A 16,372-nucleotide genomic window follows, 5' to 3' on the forward strand; every position below is an offset into this window, starting at 1 on the left:
GAGGATTTTACTCAACTGGTATTTACCTTTGTAAATGAAGTCACTATTCCAGTCTTTACCACTGTGCTAATCTCTCTTACCATATTTTAATTGGGAGTTCGCTCAAAGTTTGTTTTGATTTACTCATTTTCATTTCTCTCTACCATTATTTAGATATTACCAGTGAGTATAAATGTGCATAATAACCTGTTACCCTTGTTTTGATTATTATTTTGGATTACTTTAGTCATTTTTTTCACCTTCTCAGAATATGTAAAATCTAAGGCTTTAATTTTGCATTCTATACTTAACATAACTATGTATTATGTGTGTGTACATATGTATTTTAGGTAGAAAAGAACCAAAATGTGAAGATGATATTTCTGTGAGAGTTGTACCCTTTTTGCCTACTCTTCATTATGCTCTACTGGAAGCAAAGAAATTTTTGTCTGAGGAAGAGATGCATCCAAATGTATTAGTGAAGCATCATTTGCAAGAATTTGTCAGGCTGAACAAAAATTCTTCATTGTCTCCCCCAAATCCAATTGAAGAATCAGAATTTTTTCCATCTGACACATCATCCAATGAATTTATGTCGGATCATCATTCTGAAAAATGTACTCAGAAGAGTTTAAACTGTCTTAAGTCTTACTTTTCAAATCCTAATGGTTATGCTTTGGAAATAACCACAGCCTTGGATATGCTAACAAGGCTTTCTCCATCATCTTTTCCTGTTTCTGATGAAATCTGTGATGTTGGCTTCTCTCTCTTTATGCCTCCGGATTCTGAATTTGTTGACTTAGAGGCTCAAATGAAAAAGGAACTTGAAAAATCCAAGAATTCTGAGGGGTTAGGAAAGGCTAATGGGGATTCTCTACAGTTATGTCCAGCATCAAATCTGAGAGTTCAGCCGAAGAGAAAAGCAAGTATGTCAGTTGTGATGCAGAATAAAAAGGTGAACTTATGCCGCCCTTTCTCCAAAAAAACAGGACCTGTAACAACCATTGAAACTACTGTTAAGCTAGCAAAAGGTCAATTTCCTCAGAAAAGGAAAAGAGGTAAGTTCTATTTGGGTGTAATTTTAAAATATCAGGGAATATCAGTAGAAGCAACTTTACATATCTAGAGCATCATTTAAGTCAAGAAGCATTTATTAAGCACCTACTAATATGGCTGGTACTTTACAAGCTCTGGGGATACAAAAAATAGTCCTTACTTTAAAAAAGCTCATGTATACCAAGATATATACAGGATTAAATTGGGGTTCTCTCAGAGCCTGGATGGTGCTAAGATTGGGGTCTGGGAAAGGCTCTTTTGAAAAGGTAGAACTTTAGCTAAGGTTTGGAGAAAGTCAAGAGAGCCAGGAGGTAGAAATGAAGAGTGGAAAGTTCTAGGCATAAAGGGCAGCCAGTAAAAATGAGGAGATGTTGTTCAAGGAACAAGAGGAACAGAAAGGCATCTTTATATTCCAGTGTATGTGCTTGGAAAGGAGTAAAGATGTAAGCCAAGGGATTGTTGAGTCTTTAAAATTCCCCATTTATAACAATACTTTTGGATATAAGAGATATGAAGATTAGGGCACAGGATTTTCATTTTCAAAGATGTAATATCTCCAAAAGTCTATTAATCTTGAAGATTCATTCATTTTAAGCATATTTATGCATATGCACAAACAAACTGCTTCACACCCAGATTCTCACTAAGTGAAAATGTATATGTACACACAGAATTGTGGTTACAGACTGGTAACCTCTAAGAGAAGCGTAGTTTAAGACCTAGAAAATACCAATCACTTCTTGTATTTACATCATAGAATTCTCAAGAACTTCATTTCTATGAATTATTTTGTAATTAAAAGGTCTTTTGTCATGCTGATGTCACTTCTCATTGATTCTGTGAGTGGGGACTCTCTTCAGAAATACCACGTTGTTTTTAAATATTTCTCCATGGCTCTGAATCTTAAGTGATAATCAGAATGTAGGCTGTTTTCCTTACTGCCTTCTAAGTTGAGCCTGGCACACAAATAGGTACTTATAAATGCTTTGTTTCTTTCCTTTATTTCTAGATGAGTTTCAGCATACTTTGTTTAAAATGTACTGCTTTTTCCTTCAGCATTCTGGGCCAGCTTCATGTTTCTCAGATTGGTGTTAGAGAAGGCTGCATTGAATCATTGTGCTTGCCATTTTTAAAATTGTACCTTTTTGTTTTTCTTCGTCTGCTTTACAAGGTGCAGTTTAACAAATTTTAAAATGTGTAATTTACTTGAGAACTTTAAGTTATGGCTTTGTTTAAGTTACTTTGGTAACCTCAAATTTTTAAGTTTCGATTTTTGTTATTGAAATAAATTTTTAAAAAGAAAAATCAAAGAAAATAAAATTTTCTTTTGAAGAGTTGATGTGTCTTATGTTAAATAACAGGTTATCATTGTAAAAAATGGAAAAGCCATGATCATGTTGTTAATAATCTGAACCCTCCTTTAAGAAAAAAATGTCATCTCTTTGAGGTGCTGAAGTGCTGACAGCACAGTTTATACAGACAACAAGACTGGATCAGAAAAGCCAAGAGACCTCTGTTTCTGAGAGTGTGCCAGTGGTAATGAATGCTAAAAAGGTAAAGAAACCAGAGACATCTCCAATCAAAACTGTGCCAAGGGTTAGCCAAGCCATGAAAAAACCTCCACAGAAACAGAGAGTAAATATAGTAAAAAGCAATCAGAATCCAAGAATGAGAAAGCAACTACAACCTGGTAAGACTATGTTATCCATCTGAATTAAAATTCCATGATACAGATTAAATTAAATTACACAGTAGCATGTGAAATTAATACAATTTTAAAGATATTTGATAATATTTGACGTCTAATATTTTGTATAGCACTTGAAATTTGCAAAGCCTTTTACATATATTGTCTAATTTGATCTTCACAAGAACTCTGTGAGCCTGGTAATACTATTATTGTCCCCAATTTGACAGATGAGGAAACTAAGGCTGAGAGAGGTTAAGTGACTTTCTACTCTTGTACCTACTGGTGCTCCTCCCATGCTCAAAAGTGTGGGTGTTTCTCAAGCTCTAATTTAAGTCTTATACATAGCTTAAACCTAAATCCATCTATGGGACCTAAATCTCTTCCCTGAAATCTAAGAGGTATACTATACCCCTAGGAGGTATAGGGAACAGAAAAAGCATAGGGTACTAAACAAGTAGTCCAAGTATGACTGGAAGAGAATATATAGAAAGGACTGGTAAGGTTGGAAGAGCATAACACTATATTATGGAGGACTTATATGACAGAGAAAAAAGTCTGGGTTTAAATCATTAGACATTAGAATTTTGAGCAGATAAGTGGCCTGACTAGTCTACACATAAGAACAAGACCTGTGATTTTATTGGAATTAGGAATTTCCTTGTGAGATACTTTTCCACCACGGCAGATCAGCACCCTTAAGTGCTTGCTTAGGCAGCTCATATTCTAAAATAGAAAGTTACCTTTCAGTTACTTGTCTAGGGCCATATAGCCAGGTCTTTCTGATTCTGAGGCCAGTTTCCTATCTCTTATGCCACAATACCTTCATGCAGAAGAAAGTCATTGTTGTTATTAATTTCATTCTTCTTATTTTTTCTATGGAGTTCTGATAGTAACATTCCTAGGACCTAAGCTCCCTTGATCTTATTCTTTTATACTTAATAGTATGCAGACTATTGCACAGTTAGATGAAATAATGGCTTTTTTTATAACTGAATAAAGTTCCTGGGATGTAAGCTTATTTTTAATATCATCATTAAAAACATCTTTGGGGACAATTCCAGTTATTAAGACTAGTAACAATAGTTGATATACACTTTAGGATTTTCAAAGCATATTACTTTATAGAAGCTTCACCACATCTCACAATAATACTGTAGGATAGATAATATGGATATTGTCCCCATTTTTATAGATGAGGAAAATAAGGATGAGAGATTAAATGATTTCTTCATATTTATTTAGCTATTGTCAGAGTTGAAATTTATACTTAAGCATTTCTAACTTCGAGCCCAACATTCTATACCCTACATAATTATGCTATTAGTTTGTAGCAAAGAAGAATAAAAGTAGAAGGGTCTTATAGAAGATTCCTGCAAACTCCTAAATGGAACTTATTATCTTCATCCTCTGCCCTCCCCCAAAATCCATCCTTTTTCTGACCTTCCCTACTTCTTTCAAGGATGCCCACTATCATTCCAGTCTCCTGAATCCATAACCTCTATAGTAATGGAGAATCTTCATTTTCCCAAACACCACATTTCGAGCCAGTTGCCAAATATATTGTCATTTCTATTTCTACGACATCTCTCACGTCCGTATATATCATCACTATTCACATAATCATCACCTTAGTTCAGGCTCTCATCACCCCTCTTCTAGACGATTGCATTTGTCTTCAGATTGGTCTCCCTTTCCGCTCTAATCTTCTCAGCTGCCATCCTTAAACAGAGATCTTGCCATATCATTTCCTTTTTGGGAAAATTCTAATGTTCCCCTGTTACTTCTAGGATATAAATTTTGCTTGGTTTTTAAAGGTCTTCACAATCCAACACTAGCCCTGGTGCCTCATTATACACTATTTCCCTTCTCATACTCTACAGTCCAGCCAAACACATCTTTCTGTTCTTCCTCACATGTGGCACTCCATCTCTCATCTCCTAGAATTTGCACTGGCCATTCCCCCAGTCTTTAATGCATGCACTCTTCTCGACTTTGTCTTATAGAATCCTTCACTTCCTTTAGTATTCTGCTCAGCACCTTCTGCCTGAAGACTTCTCTCAGTTCTCCAACTCTTCATTCCCTTCCTTCCACTCTCTTTTATTTATTTGGAATATACATGTACTTATGCACATATTTATGTGAAAGCTTTTGTCTTTATGTATGTCTGGACATACATATGCATGCATTGTGGGCACATTGTACCCTCCTGTAGAATGTAACCTCCTTGAGAATAGAGACTGGCTCACTTTTGTCATTGTATCCCCAGTACCTATCACTTAAATACTTGTGGATTGATTAATCAATTAATGTAAATTAATCAGTGAAATTTTGAATGAATGAAAATAAACAAATTAGTTTTACATATCTAGAAAATAGTTTATAATGAATTAAATATTTCAGAAATTTATATAAATATTTCAAAATTTCATACAGATGTATAATTTAGTTAATAGAGATTTTTCTTGGTAGATATAGTTAACTACTGATTTTTCATTTATTCTATTGAAGTTCTCCAAAATCTCATAGAAGTGTGGAAATGATTATAATTCCTTAAAGATTATGCCAGCAGAGTGCAAGCTGGTGATGGATAGTATGTAATGAAATAAAAGTAATTTTTTTGTAGGCAATTATAGGACACTACATTGAATGTCATGAAAATCAAATACCGTTTCTTTTTTCTTTGTTATGCTTCAGCCAAAAGAGAAATTTCTTCCCAGCCACCAGTTAAAATTCTGTCAAATAACCAAGGACATGATAATAGTGAAAACACTGCCCAACTTGGAAACACTGCTGTTGTTCAGTCAGATCTTCAAGGAAACTGCATTGGTCACTTTGACTCCCAGGCCCTAAATATGTTGGCTGATCTAGCTCTAAGCTCTGCTACCTCTACCACCTCATCATCTATTCACAGAGACCTGTCTTCCTCCTCTGACTTGGCCCAAAACAATAATATTTTGTTCTATAAAGAAAATTCTTTGCAAGGTACTTATGATCATGAATATCACAGGCTGGCTAAGAACCAAAGATGTGCATTATATTCTCTTGAACTATCCAAGCCATCTTATGAACAAACTGATTCAAGGACAAATTTGCCCGATAGCCAGCGTGAAAAGAACTTGACTCACTATAGTCAGATATCTGTGACCCAGGAAGCACTTCCTAAAGATACGCTAGACTCTGTGGATGAAAACACTAGCACTAGCTCTTTTATTGCCATAGAACATTCTTACGCCTTACTCACCGCTGAACACTCAAAGAAACATCTACAGCAGCGCGGAACCCAAGGTCCAACCTTTGCAAAGAATGGGACAAAAGGCCCTGAGGCAGGGACTACTCCAGTGGGCAAAGTGATGCCATTTCGGCACCAGCATAACACTCCACCTGTTCAAAAGCTTTTGCAGGATCCTATTATAAAGCATAAGACTCGATTGTTGCCTTCCAATTTAAAAGAAGATTTTTGCCATTCTCACACAGTATTTAGCTGTGATGGCTCCTTCAAGGTTACTTGTAAGTGTGAAACAGAATATGTCTTCAGCTTAGATAGTAAATATACTAACAACCCACTGGAGAAAACTGTAATACGAGCTTTACATGGGTAAGTATGAATGCAAATTGATTTTGGTATAATTTTTTTCCATTAGAGTAAATTTATGTAAAGAAGTTGTTTCTATTCCTTGGATGCCTATTGAGGGAAGAAGGGAACCATAGTTACAAGGCTGAGAATTTAGACATGGCTGCTTCTGCCACTGGGGCCCTCTGACTCTGAAGAAATAATTTAACAGATGAATGGTATTAGGCATAATAAAGGCCTTAGCTATCTCCATTAGACTATAGAGACACCAAGGCTTTTCAGTTTAAATTGAAAAGATATAAATTATAAAGATCAAAACATAGTATTTTTAAAAAATCATTTTTTAAGACTAAACTTTTAAAGGAAAATGCACCTTCAATGTGGAACTTAAGAATAATTTTAGTCTTTTTTAAAAAAATAAAGCTAGATCTGTTAAAAGAAACATTTTATATACAAAGATAATCTGTACATCTTAACCTATTCAAGATGTAAATAATATATCACATTTTAAGAAATATCACATTAAGAAATTCTTCACATTTGATTTTTGGATTTCATGTTTATCTGGGTACTAGTTTTATTAATCTCTTGGTTTTCAGAAGTACAGCAAAGGGGTTGTTAGCCAATAGTTATTCTTTTCCTCCTGAAGGAAAAAAAAAATGTGATACATGTGAGTTCATAAAGCAATGACTAGAATGGGGCAGAGTATTAGAGCTGGAAGCATATGTAAAGATTGTCTAACCTAACCCTGTCTTTTCACAAATGAGGAATTAAAAGCTCATCAAAGTTAAGCCACCTGCCCAGGATTTTAAGTAGAAGTAATGGAACTGGAATTTTAACTCCATTCCCGACTTGAAATCCTGCATGCCTCCTGTCCTGGGAGCAGCTTAAATCCCTTAATATTAGAGTTGTAGCTTAAATCCCTTAATATTAATAATTTGTTAAACAGACTTCTAGGTTTTCTCCTTTAATTGTTTCTTCATACTTTATATATTTTTAATGGATGTATCTGTAATAATAAAGAATTTCTGCTCAATATAATATTCACCCAAAGTTATTGTCAGTGGTTCACTATGACTTTTTTTTCCTCTTTGATCTGTTCAGACCCTGGAATGCTGATGTGCCAGATAATGTTGAAGAAGTGAAACTTATTCTTCATATGTGGGTAGCTCTGTTTTACAGCAATCAAAATAAAGTTATACCTTCAGCTCGGAAGGTGGTAGAACATAGCAATCCAGCAAAATATGTGTCCATAAATAGCACTTTGGATCCCTTGGATTTCAATGAAGTTGGTGAAGAATGTCTGGGTATGAAACGACATTCTTTAGATTCTCCATTGGAGGCTAGTTGGACTTCAAGTAGTTCTGCCCCTGGAATATTATTGTCCTGTACCAACATCAAGCCATCTACGAGTGGCTTGGAAGAGAAAGCTTCTTTAGCAGGAGAAGACCATCAAGATGCTCCAGAATTCCAGAGTACTATCTGTTCTAACAATGAGGTAGGACTATATAAAACAATGTTGATGTTCTTTTGAGGGTAGTTTCCATTATTTTGTCAACAAATGATATTTAGTAGATGGTGTTAGATTAGTTTGTGAGCTAATTCTCCCACTAAATGACAAAGTGTAAGAGGAAAAGTATACAGTTTCAGTAGAGCTTTGGATATGAAGAACAGGTTATTTTTATTATTAAAACTTTATAGTTTATCTCTTTTTTTAAAAAGTGAGAATGGTATAGGTTTATCATAAGACATGTAAGATGAGAGAGTGAGAGTAAAGTAATAAGTCAAAAACTGGAAGGAGAAGAGGTTAAATTGCCATAGGTATTTGTCCAAAAGTTGATCAAGCCATGTTGAACTATGAAACTGGGGTGCCTCTTCAGGTAATAATAAAGTTTTAATGATGCCTTTGAGCTTCCTACTTATAGTAAAATTTACTGTAAGTTTTGAGAATGCTGAGATCTCAGATTTTAATGTAAAATGATAAAAATGATCATAATGATGGTGAATTCTGTGCTTTGGGTATGTTGAGTTTCAGATACCTGCAGAACACTCAGATTGAAATATCCAGTGCACAGATGTTAATTCAGGACTAAATCTCAGGGAAATGAGTAGGGTTGATTACATAGCTCTGTGATCATCTGCATGGAGATGATAATTAAACTCAAGAGAGCTGATGAGATCAGAAAAGGAGAGAGAGAAGAGGACTCTCCATCAGTTGGAGAGTGGCTGAACAAGTTGTAGGAATTACTGTTTGTGTAGGAATTACTGTTTTGCTCCAAGAAATGATGAGGGGGATGAGTTGGGGAAAAACCTGGAGATTCATAAATGAGTGAACAAAATGGAGTGAACAGGCCCAGGAGAAGACTGAATGAAGTAATAGCAGTATTGTAATAAGGATCAGTTGTGAAAGACTTGGCTTCCCTCATCAGTACAATGATCCACAACACTTTAAAGGACTCGTGATGAGAAATTCTGTTGACCTCCAGAGGGAGAACTGATGAACTCCAAGTGTAGATTGAAGCATATTTTTTTCACTTTATTTTTCTTGCAGGTGGGGTGGGGGAGTAGTGGATGTCAACATGGCCAATGGAGATGTGTTTTGCATAACTTTGCTTATATAATGATATATTTCTTGCCTTTGGGGTAGGGAAGGGGCTAGAGAGAGGGATAGGATTTGAAACTCAGAATTTTTAAAATGAATTTAAAAAAAAGACAAGGCTCTAAACATAGTTTTGAGATTGTGATAGGTGTGATGACAAGGAAGAAGATGATGATAAGAGGGAGCTCAGGGCAAAAGAACTCCATTTTCTCACTAAAGCAAGAGATGGGTCATCAACTAAGAAAGTAAGGGAAGAGAATAGCTTCTGGGGGAAAAAATAGGAAATTAATTAGGGAATAAATAATGGGGACCCAATTAGAATTGGGTACCATGAATTTATAATGTGCCCAGGCAGCAGAGTCAGATAACTTCCTCCATCTCTCTCTGTTCAGAGAACAGGAATTAGAAGCAGAGCAGGTGGATGGTGACAAACCTTTTTTTTTTAAACCCTACTTTCTTTGTTAGTATGGATTCTAAGAAGAGTGTCAAGGCCTAGGCAGTTAACTGACTTCCAGGTCCACATAGCTAGGAAGTTTCTAAGTCTAGATTTGAGTTCAAATCCTCCCAATTCTAGACCTACTACTTTATCCACTGTGCCACCAGCTGTCCCTGACAAAAATTTTTAAATATAAATTTTATAGATATTTTTGTCTTTACATGGAAGTCATTTCTAGACCCCTTTCCTTCTTCCTACCACCACCTGGATTTCTGAACCCCATCATGACAAAGAAAACAGATGATGATTATCCATTTTCCAGCAAATATTTATTAAGCACTTGCTTTATGGTGTTACATCAGGTGCTAGGAAAAAGACAAAAATGAAACTGCCTCTTCCTTTAAGTAGCTTACATTTTGCTGGTTTAATAGAAACACAAGTTAAAACTTCTTATATTTGATATACTAAATTCTAAATTATTTTTATCATTTCAGATAATTAGAAAAAGAACGGAACAAGAATTGCCAAGTAATGTAGAGACACCTAACATTGTGCTTTCCAGTAATGCAAGTACCCAGACTAGAGAACCTTCTGTTGCTGATGAAAATGAAAATTCACAGAAACTTGTTAACTCAAGGACAGTATCTCAAAATGGGATCAACGATCAGACAACTATCTGTGGAACTTCAGTGAACAGAGCTTTAGAAAACAGAGACGATTCTGTCTATGAAGCACTAGGCACAAAATCAAGTAATTTACAGAACATTGCAGAGCAAAATAGCCCCAGAAACAAGGTGACAGAGAGCCAGGAGTCATTAGAAAACAAAGATGGTGATTTGGAATATGTAATGATCAATTTGGAACCAATCACTTTCACTTTTGAGAAAAATGCCTGTCTACCTATAGAAACAGGATTTGCAAATGGATCTGATAAAGTGCCAGACACTGATAGAGAATTAATGAAAAAAGTTTCACCTGTTGAAAGTCTTAGACAACAAATCCCTTTCCATGAAATGGCCCAAGCACAAAGTGCTTCATCTGCAAATCAGGATTTCCAAGACATTTCATCCTTGGCAGCATCTGTGTCAACAGGAACTAAATACCTCTGTACATCTTCTGGCACTAGAGAGACTCTTGCTAAAGACACTGGCTCACTTCAGAAAGAAGTTCCCATTCCACTGTCAACATCATCATCATCTAATACAGTGTTAATTGAGGCAGTCACATCAGTTGTAAATTCTGGTGAACAGGCAACCTCTAACGAAATAAAATTGCCTCAGGATACATTTCTACAGACTCCTGGACTCTATAGCATATCTTCTGAAGAGGTTATAGAATCATCCCAGGTTGAAGAAATCGTTTTAGCGCCTACTTTTGCTCCCTTGGAAAACAAGCAAACTGGTTCAGGTGGTTATATTCCATCAGGATCTACTAAATTAAATTATCCTTTAGAAAAGGAAACAAAAGAGAGTGACCTGAACAATGAAAGAATGAATTTTGAATCAGTTAACTTGGCATTTACCAAAGAAACACGTATATCTTTGGGCAGAGAGGCTGTCAGCATAGAATTATCAGATGATTCAGATATTGAACTAGCACTAACAATATCACCACCTACGAGTCCTCGAGACCAAACACAATCTGATGAAATTATGCAGATTCAGGCTGTTCCATTAGAGAACGTAGAACTTCAAGTTGTAGCTGAAGAAATAATTGATCCAGTAAACACAACTTTCCCCAAAAACAAAGAAACTAATTCTTCTGACTATTCCTCACTTTGTACTTCAGTATCACACAAACCATTAGAAAACAAAGAGTGTAAAAGAGATGCTGTAGAGCCAGTTACTTTAGTACTTGCTAAGGAATCATGTACACTTGAGATTGGACAGGAAGTTAATATTATCTCTAATTCTCCTTTTGATGGTGCCTTAATTGAGCCAGTGTCACCAGCTTCAATTCCTGATGACCAGATGTCATCTAAAGAAACAACACTATCTCAGGATATGCCCCTTCAAATGTTAGAACTCCACAGTACAATGTCTAAGGAAGTTAGTAAAGCCACCCAGATTCAGCCAGTAGATTTAGGAGAAGAAAATGTTTCTATTAGTCATATTTTACCAGAAGGAAAGCAGACTATAACACAGGGGAAATTAACAAAACTTTCTCCTGAAATGTCTTTTCCCCTAATTGATTATACAGAACAAAAAGAAAGTCATTTAGTTCTTCACAGGAGAGCAGCTGAAGACAATGTTGCCCAAAATAAATATGATTCTAGATTTTTCTCAGGTAAATTTCAGTGTTGTGATGCAGCATTAAACCAGATTGCCTCAGTTACTAAATATGAGGACTATAAGACTTCTTTTCAGGAATTGGAAAGATTGGAGAATCCTTTACAACAAACTAGTGAGGAAAACAAAAGTTTGGACCTAACAAATACTGTTTTGGACCCCCAAAAGGCTCCACTTTGTCTTAGAAAGTTGATAGAAAATAGGTCTTTAGCTGAGAAAATCCATTCTTCAGCTGAATTGGGTATGACAAGCAATTCCTTAGACCACAAGACTAGTCCTTTGAAGAGTAGAAAGGATTTACGTGACTGTAAATTAAAGCAAAATGAATCTGATTATTTACATAATAAATCACTGAATTCAACTCCAGTTGATCAATCTGATTTTATACAAATGTGTATGACCTCAAAGAACCCAGATATTTGTATTTCCATGGATACTGCTTCACTTAAAAGTGGTTCAGAGCAACCAAATGAAGAGAGTTCTCAAGAGCATGGAATTTCACTGGTCAAAATTCTCAATAATGATAAAGTTACTGCCAGTTTGCATGAAGAATCCATCAGTCTAAAAGGAATTAGCCCTGGGTCAAGCCTTATTCCATTGTCAAAAGCAGAGGGGAAAACACAGGTTCACCAAGAAGTTTCTGTGTGTGAAACAAAAAATCAATCAAGTGGCATTTTTGCCACCAAAGAATCTAACTTGGCATGCAGTGGTGCATACCAAGAAAAGGCAAACATAACCAGAAATTCAGGAGAAGAATATTCTGCTTTAACTACTCAGAAACCACCTTGGGAAGCCTCTAAAGAGCTTGTGGAACATGAGAATGTTGTAGAAAAAATTGGAAATGACAAAGATATAAAATCCCCTGATAGAAATATGAGTATGGATTTGAACACTGAAATTTATTATGAATCACTTTCTGGAGAATCTGACCAAGAATGTTTTGGGGATATTAAACTTCCTCAATACCAGTCAGAAGATTCTTGTCCTTTGAAAACCATTCATCCAAACAAAGTGGAAGAAGCTACTATAACTAATTATGATACTCTGGTGCATAATAGAACTATCACAGCAAGCAATGACATTGATAGCTGGAATTATTCTCATAAAGGTCCAGTGTCAGATGAAAGTACCCAGGAAAGAAACTGGTCAACTGGATTAAAGAGAGGGGATAAGTATGTACCATTTTACATTAAAATCCGAGATCTTCATGGCACTCCCAGGAGCTATACTAATTTTACTGTAACTAAGAAGCTTAAAGATACCACTAGGACTTTGCATAACCTGAAGCAGCACCCTTGTGCCACAGCTCGGTGTGGTTTAATCAGCTCCTGGACAAGTACCTGGCAGGTGGCAGATGATCCTACCCAGAATACTTTGGACCTAGAATATCTGCGATTTGTGCATAAGCTAAAACAAATGGTAAAGAAGGGGAAATCTCAGCTTTCAACTACTTCTCCCAATCCTTTGACAAAGGAATCACATATTCAGACAGCTGTTGGGGTCTTTCCCTTGACAAAAGTAACCGAGACTCCAGTTACACATCCAACCTCCAGGAGCAGAAGCCCTCTGTTGGTAACAATTGTTCACTCAGAGCCAAGACAACATACCTCAAGCTGGCACATGAAAAGTCATAAGCGTGGTGATTTTGACAGTCTTTCCCCTTCTGGGCAAGACAAGTGTGGTAGCCAAAGTCGAAATATTCCAAATGCTGAGAGAGATCCATCCTCTTCATTCCATCTCAATAAGTTAAAATATGATAGTAAACTGAAAGAATCTCGGAATGACATTTCACTCATTTTGAGTGAATATGCTGAATTCAATAAAGTGATGCTTAACAATAGCCAACGGAACTACCAAGCTAATGATCTGAGCCTTACCTCTGGAAAGGCCACGTCACCAAAGGTGTCATCTTTCCCAAGGAGAATGGCTTCCTATGAAAACATGATTACGGATTTGTGTTCTAATTTACACATCAAACTAAAAAGCGTTATAAAAGAGGCTTGTAAAAGCACCTTCCTTTTCTACCTGGTTGAAACAGAAGATAGTTCATTCTTTATCAGAACAAGGGTAAGATGTCCATTTTAATTTTTTTATTACTTTGATTATTTTAATTTAATTTTCAACATTCTTGGTTTGAATCATACTGTAAGGTAGTATATAAACTTCCCATGGTTCAAATTATATATCTCCATTTTAGTGCTTCTGTTATTTATACTGCTGCTAGAAGATTCTTCATATACCCAAACCAGGGATGAAAATAAATAGAATTAGGCATCATCAGTTTAACTAACATATCTAAATATAACTTTAAAAGTTCCAGAGGCAAATAGAGATGGCTTTTGGATTATTTAATTTACATGGATGTGTTGCTCTGTTGTCAATAACTCAGTATGCATTTATTAAGCATGTGTGCTATTCACTGCACTAAAAAGAGGCAGAAGGCATTCCTTTGCCCTCAAGAAGCTCACAACTAAATGTTAGTCAAGTTAATTGAACCTTGCTTATATTTGGCATTTTGAATATCATTATTTCTTACATTCTGGAAATAGTTTTCTTTCATCTGTAACAAATCTCTTTATTCTTTGAGTATTTGTAGCCAAATAATGTATCCATCTTGTGAAGATTTTACTTTAGGAGGAACCAGAAAATTAGCCAGATTGCCCATCTAATTGCTAATCCTAGCCTTGTCAAGAATTTCTTTATGCTGTTTTATAAGGAATACACAATATACCTCTCTGATTGGAAAATGTTAGTCTAAAGCAGAGCAGATTTGTCTATATAGGATTTGGAAAAGGAGTAAAAAAAGTTGGTAAGTATTTTAAGAGATTCATTTTTGGGTGTTGTACTAGATGCCATCCAAATAATATTTAATTTATTAACATATAAAATCGATTATGCCACATTTGACATAGCTAAGTACTGGTCTGGTTGATATAGAAAGAATAATTTAGCTGTCACATCTTGTTTATACTTCTTTTTTAAAAGATCAGTTCTGATTTTAACTAAAATGCTCTGCCTTTGTTAAATTCATTAATGGCCATCAGTAAATTCTATGTTTGAATATTTGGTTTATCATAGATCCAGATTTAACCATCACTTTGAAACTTTGCAGAGTCCATAATTCATTTGTCTGGATCATCTTTTCAGTAATACAGGTTGCCACACCCTCAGTGATTTTCTCATTGTATGTGACTTGTAAATGTTTTGTTATAAATGCTCCCTAGAGGATCTACACAGCGAAAGACTACTTCTTTTTTTTGTGCCACTTGAATTATCACCTGGATTGGACAAGAATAGAAACTTATATGCAAACAAAAGACTGTCAGTCAAATAGAAACATTAACAAAACTTTGATTCGTTTGTTAACTGTTTTCATGTAGATATTTGTTTCCCATCTTTAGTTGTTATATCTGCTTGTGGTTAGAATTTTATTTTCATTTTTTTAAGACAAAAATACTACAGGTTTGATTTAGCTTCTCTGGACCTTATTTAATAAAGACTAATAAATCAGTCCTTCATGTCTACCTTAGCTTATCTTCATGACCTTACTTTGGTATTTTACATAAATTCTGTAGGTCTTTCAGGAAAAAAAAAGGTGTTGTGTATAAGGATATTAGAAAATTTGTCCTTTGTGTGCTTGCCTTATTATTATTTTTACATGTGCCCAGATTTCACAGAGGTTAGCACAAGAATAATGTAGACTGGGTATGACATGATAAAAAAAGAAACACAACTTCTCTTTTTTTAAATCTCAGTAATTTTGAGGATACCCACGAGTGCCAGATATCTCAAATTAGGGATATTATGGTTTTTAAAAAAAAATTATGTATTCATGTCATCTATTTGTTATAAGCCTTTTACCTCAAACCTCAATTTTCCCATTTATAAAACCTGAGAGTATGCTATTAACCTTTTTTTTTTTTTAACCCTTGTACTTCGGTGTATTGTCTCATAGGTGGAAGATTGGTAAGGGTGGGCAATGGGGGTCAAGTGACTTGCCCAGGGTCACACAGCTGGGAAGTGGCTGAGGCCGGGTTTGAACCTAGGACCTCCTGCCTCTAGGCCTGATTCTCACTCCACTGAGCTACCCAGCTGCCCCCTGCTATTAACCTTTGATTAATTATTTGATCAGACTAAATTTGCCCACCAGAAAAACATTGGAGATATTTATTATGCTTAAGTAATGGTTTCATGATTAGACAGCATGTAGAAGAGATCTTTTTTAGTTGAATAAATTTGAATTATACATGAAAAGAAGAAATAATAATCCTTTTATAGAAATTATGGAATTAAGTAACTATAAATTTAGGTTATCTTTATTGCTGTTTTGAGTGGCCAGTCAGTCAACAAGCTATTTTTGTCCTCAGAAATGTATTTTTCTGTTTAAGATCTAATATACTATTATGTGACAATCAGATTTTTTTTACAAGGATCCTTCTCTCCTTGCATAGGTAGAATTTCATCTCTATTTTTTTCCCCAGATTTTTCAGTCTTTCTGACATTTGATAAATAATATATATTTATAGAATTTCTATACCATGTCATTGCCCTCATGTTTTCTAAAAATATTATGGGATGATTTTCTTCTATTAGGTAAATTACAGTTAAATCATAGGTCATTGCAACACTAAGAATGTCAGAATTAATTCTGTTGAGTTTTTTTGGTTTCTTTTTTAAAACCTTAGCTTCTGCCTTAGTAGTATCAATTCTAAAACAGAAAAATGAAAAGGGATAGATAGGCAATTAAGGTTGT

General features: G+C 35.3%; 1 protein-coding gene across 1 annotated transcript in view; it reads left to right on the forward strand.

Moving 5' to 3' along the window:
• TASOR2 (transcription activation suppressor family member 2) overlaps nt 1-16,372 on the forward strand; it is an 84,189-nt gene that overhangs the window by 60,384 nt on the left and 7,433 nt on the right. Inside the window, exons 14-18 of the mRNA XM_044678322.1 lie at nt 330-1,037; nt 2,483-2,725; nt 5,420-6,320; nt 7,401-7,794; nt 9,826-13,686. Of these exons, the coding sequence (XP_044534257.1) occupies nt 330-1,037; nt 2,483-2,725; nt 5,420-6,320; nt 7,401-7,794; nt 9,826-13,686 (6,107 nt within the window). The remainder of the gene's footprint in view (nt 1-329; nt 1,038-2,482; nt 2,726-5,419; nt 6,321-7,400; nt 7,795-9,825; nt 13,687-16,372) is intronic.

This window comes from Gracilinanus agilis, chromosome 5 (genome assembly GCF_016433145.1).
Source record: "Gracilinanus agilis isolate LMUSP501 chromosome 5, AgileGrace, whole genome shotgun sequence".
Taxonomy (NCBI): domain Eukaryota; kingdom Metazoa; phylum Chordata; class Mammalia; order Didelphimorphia; family Didelphidae; genus Gracilinanus; species Gracilinanus agilis.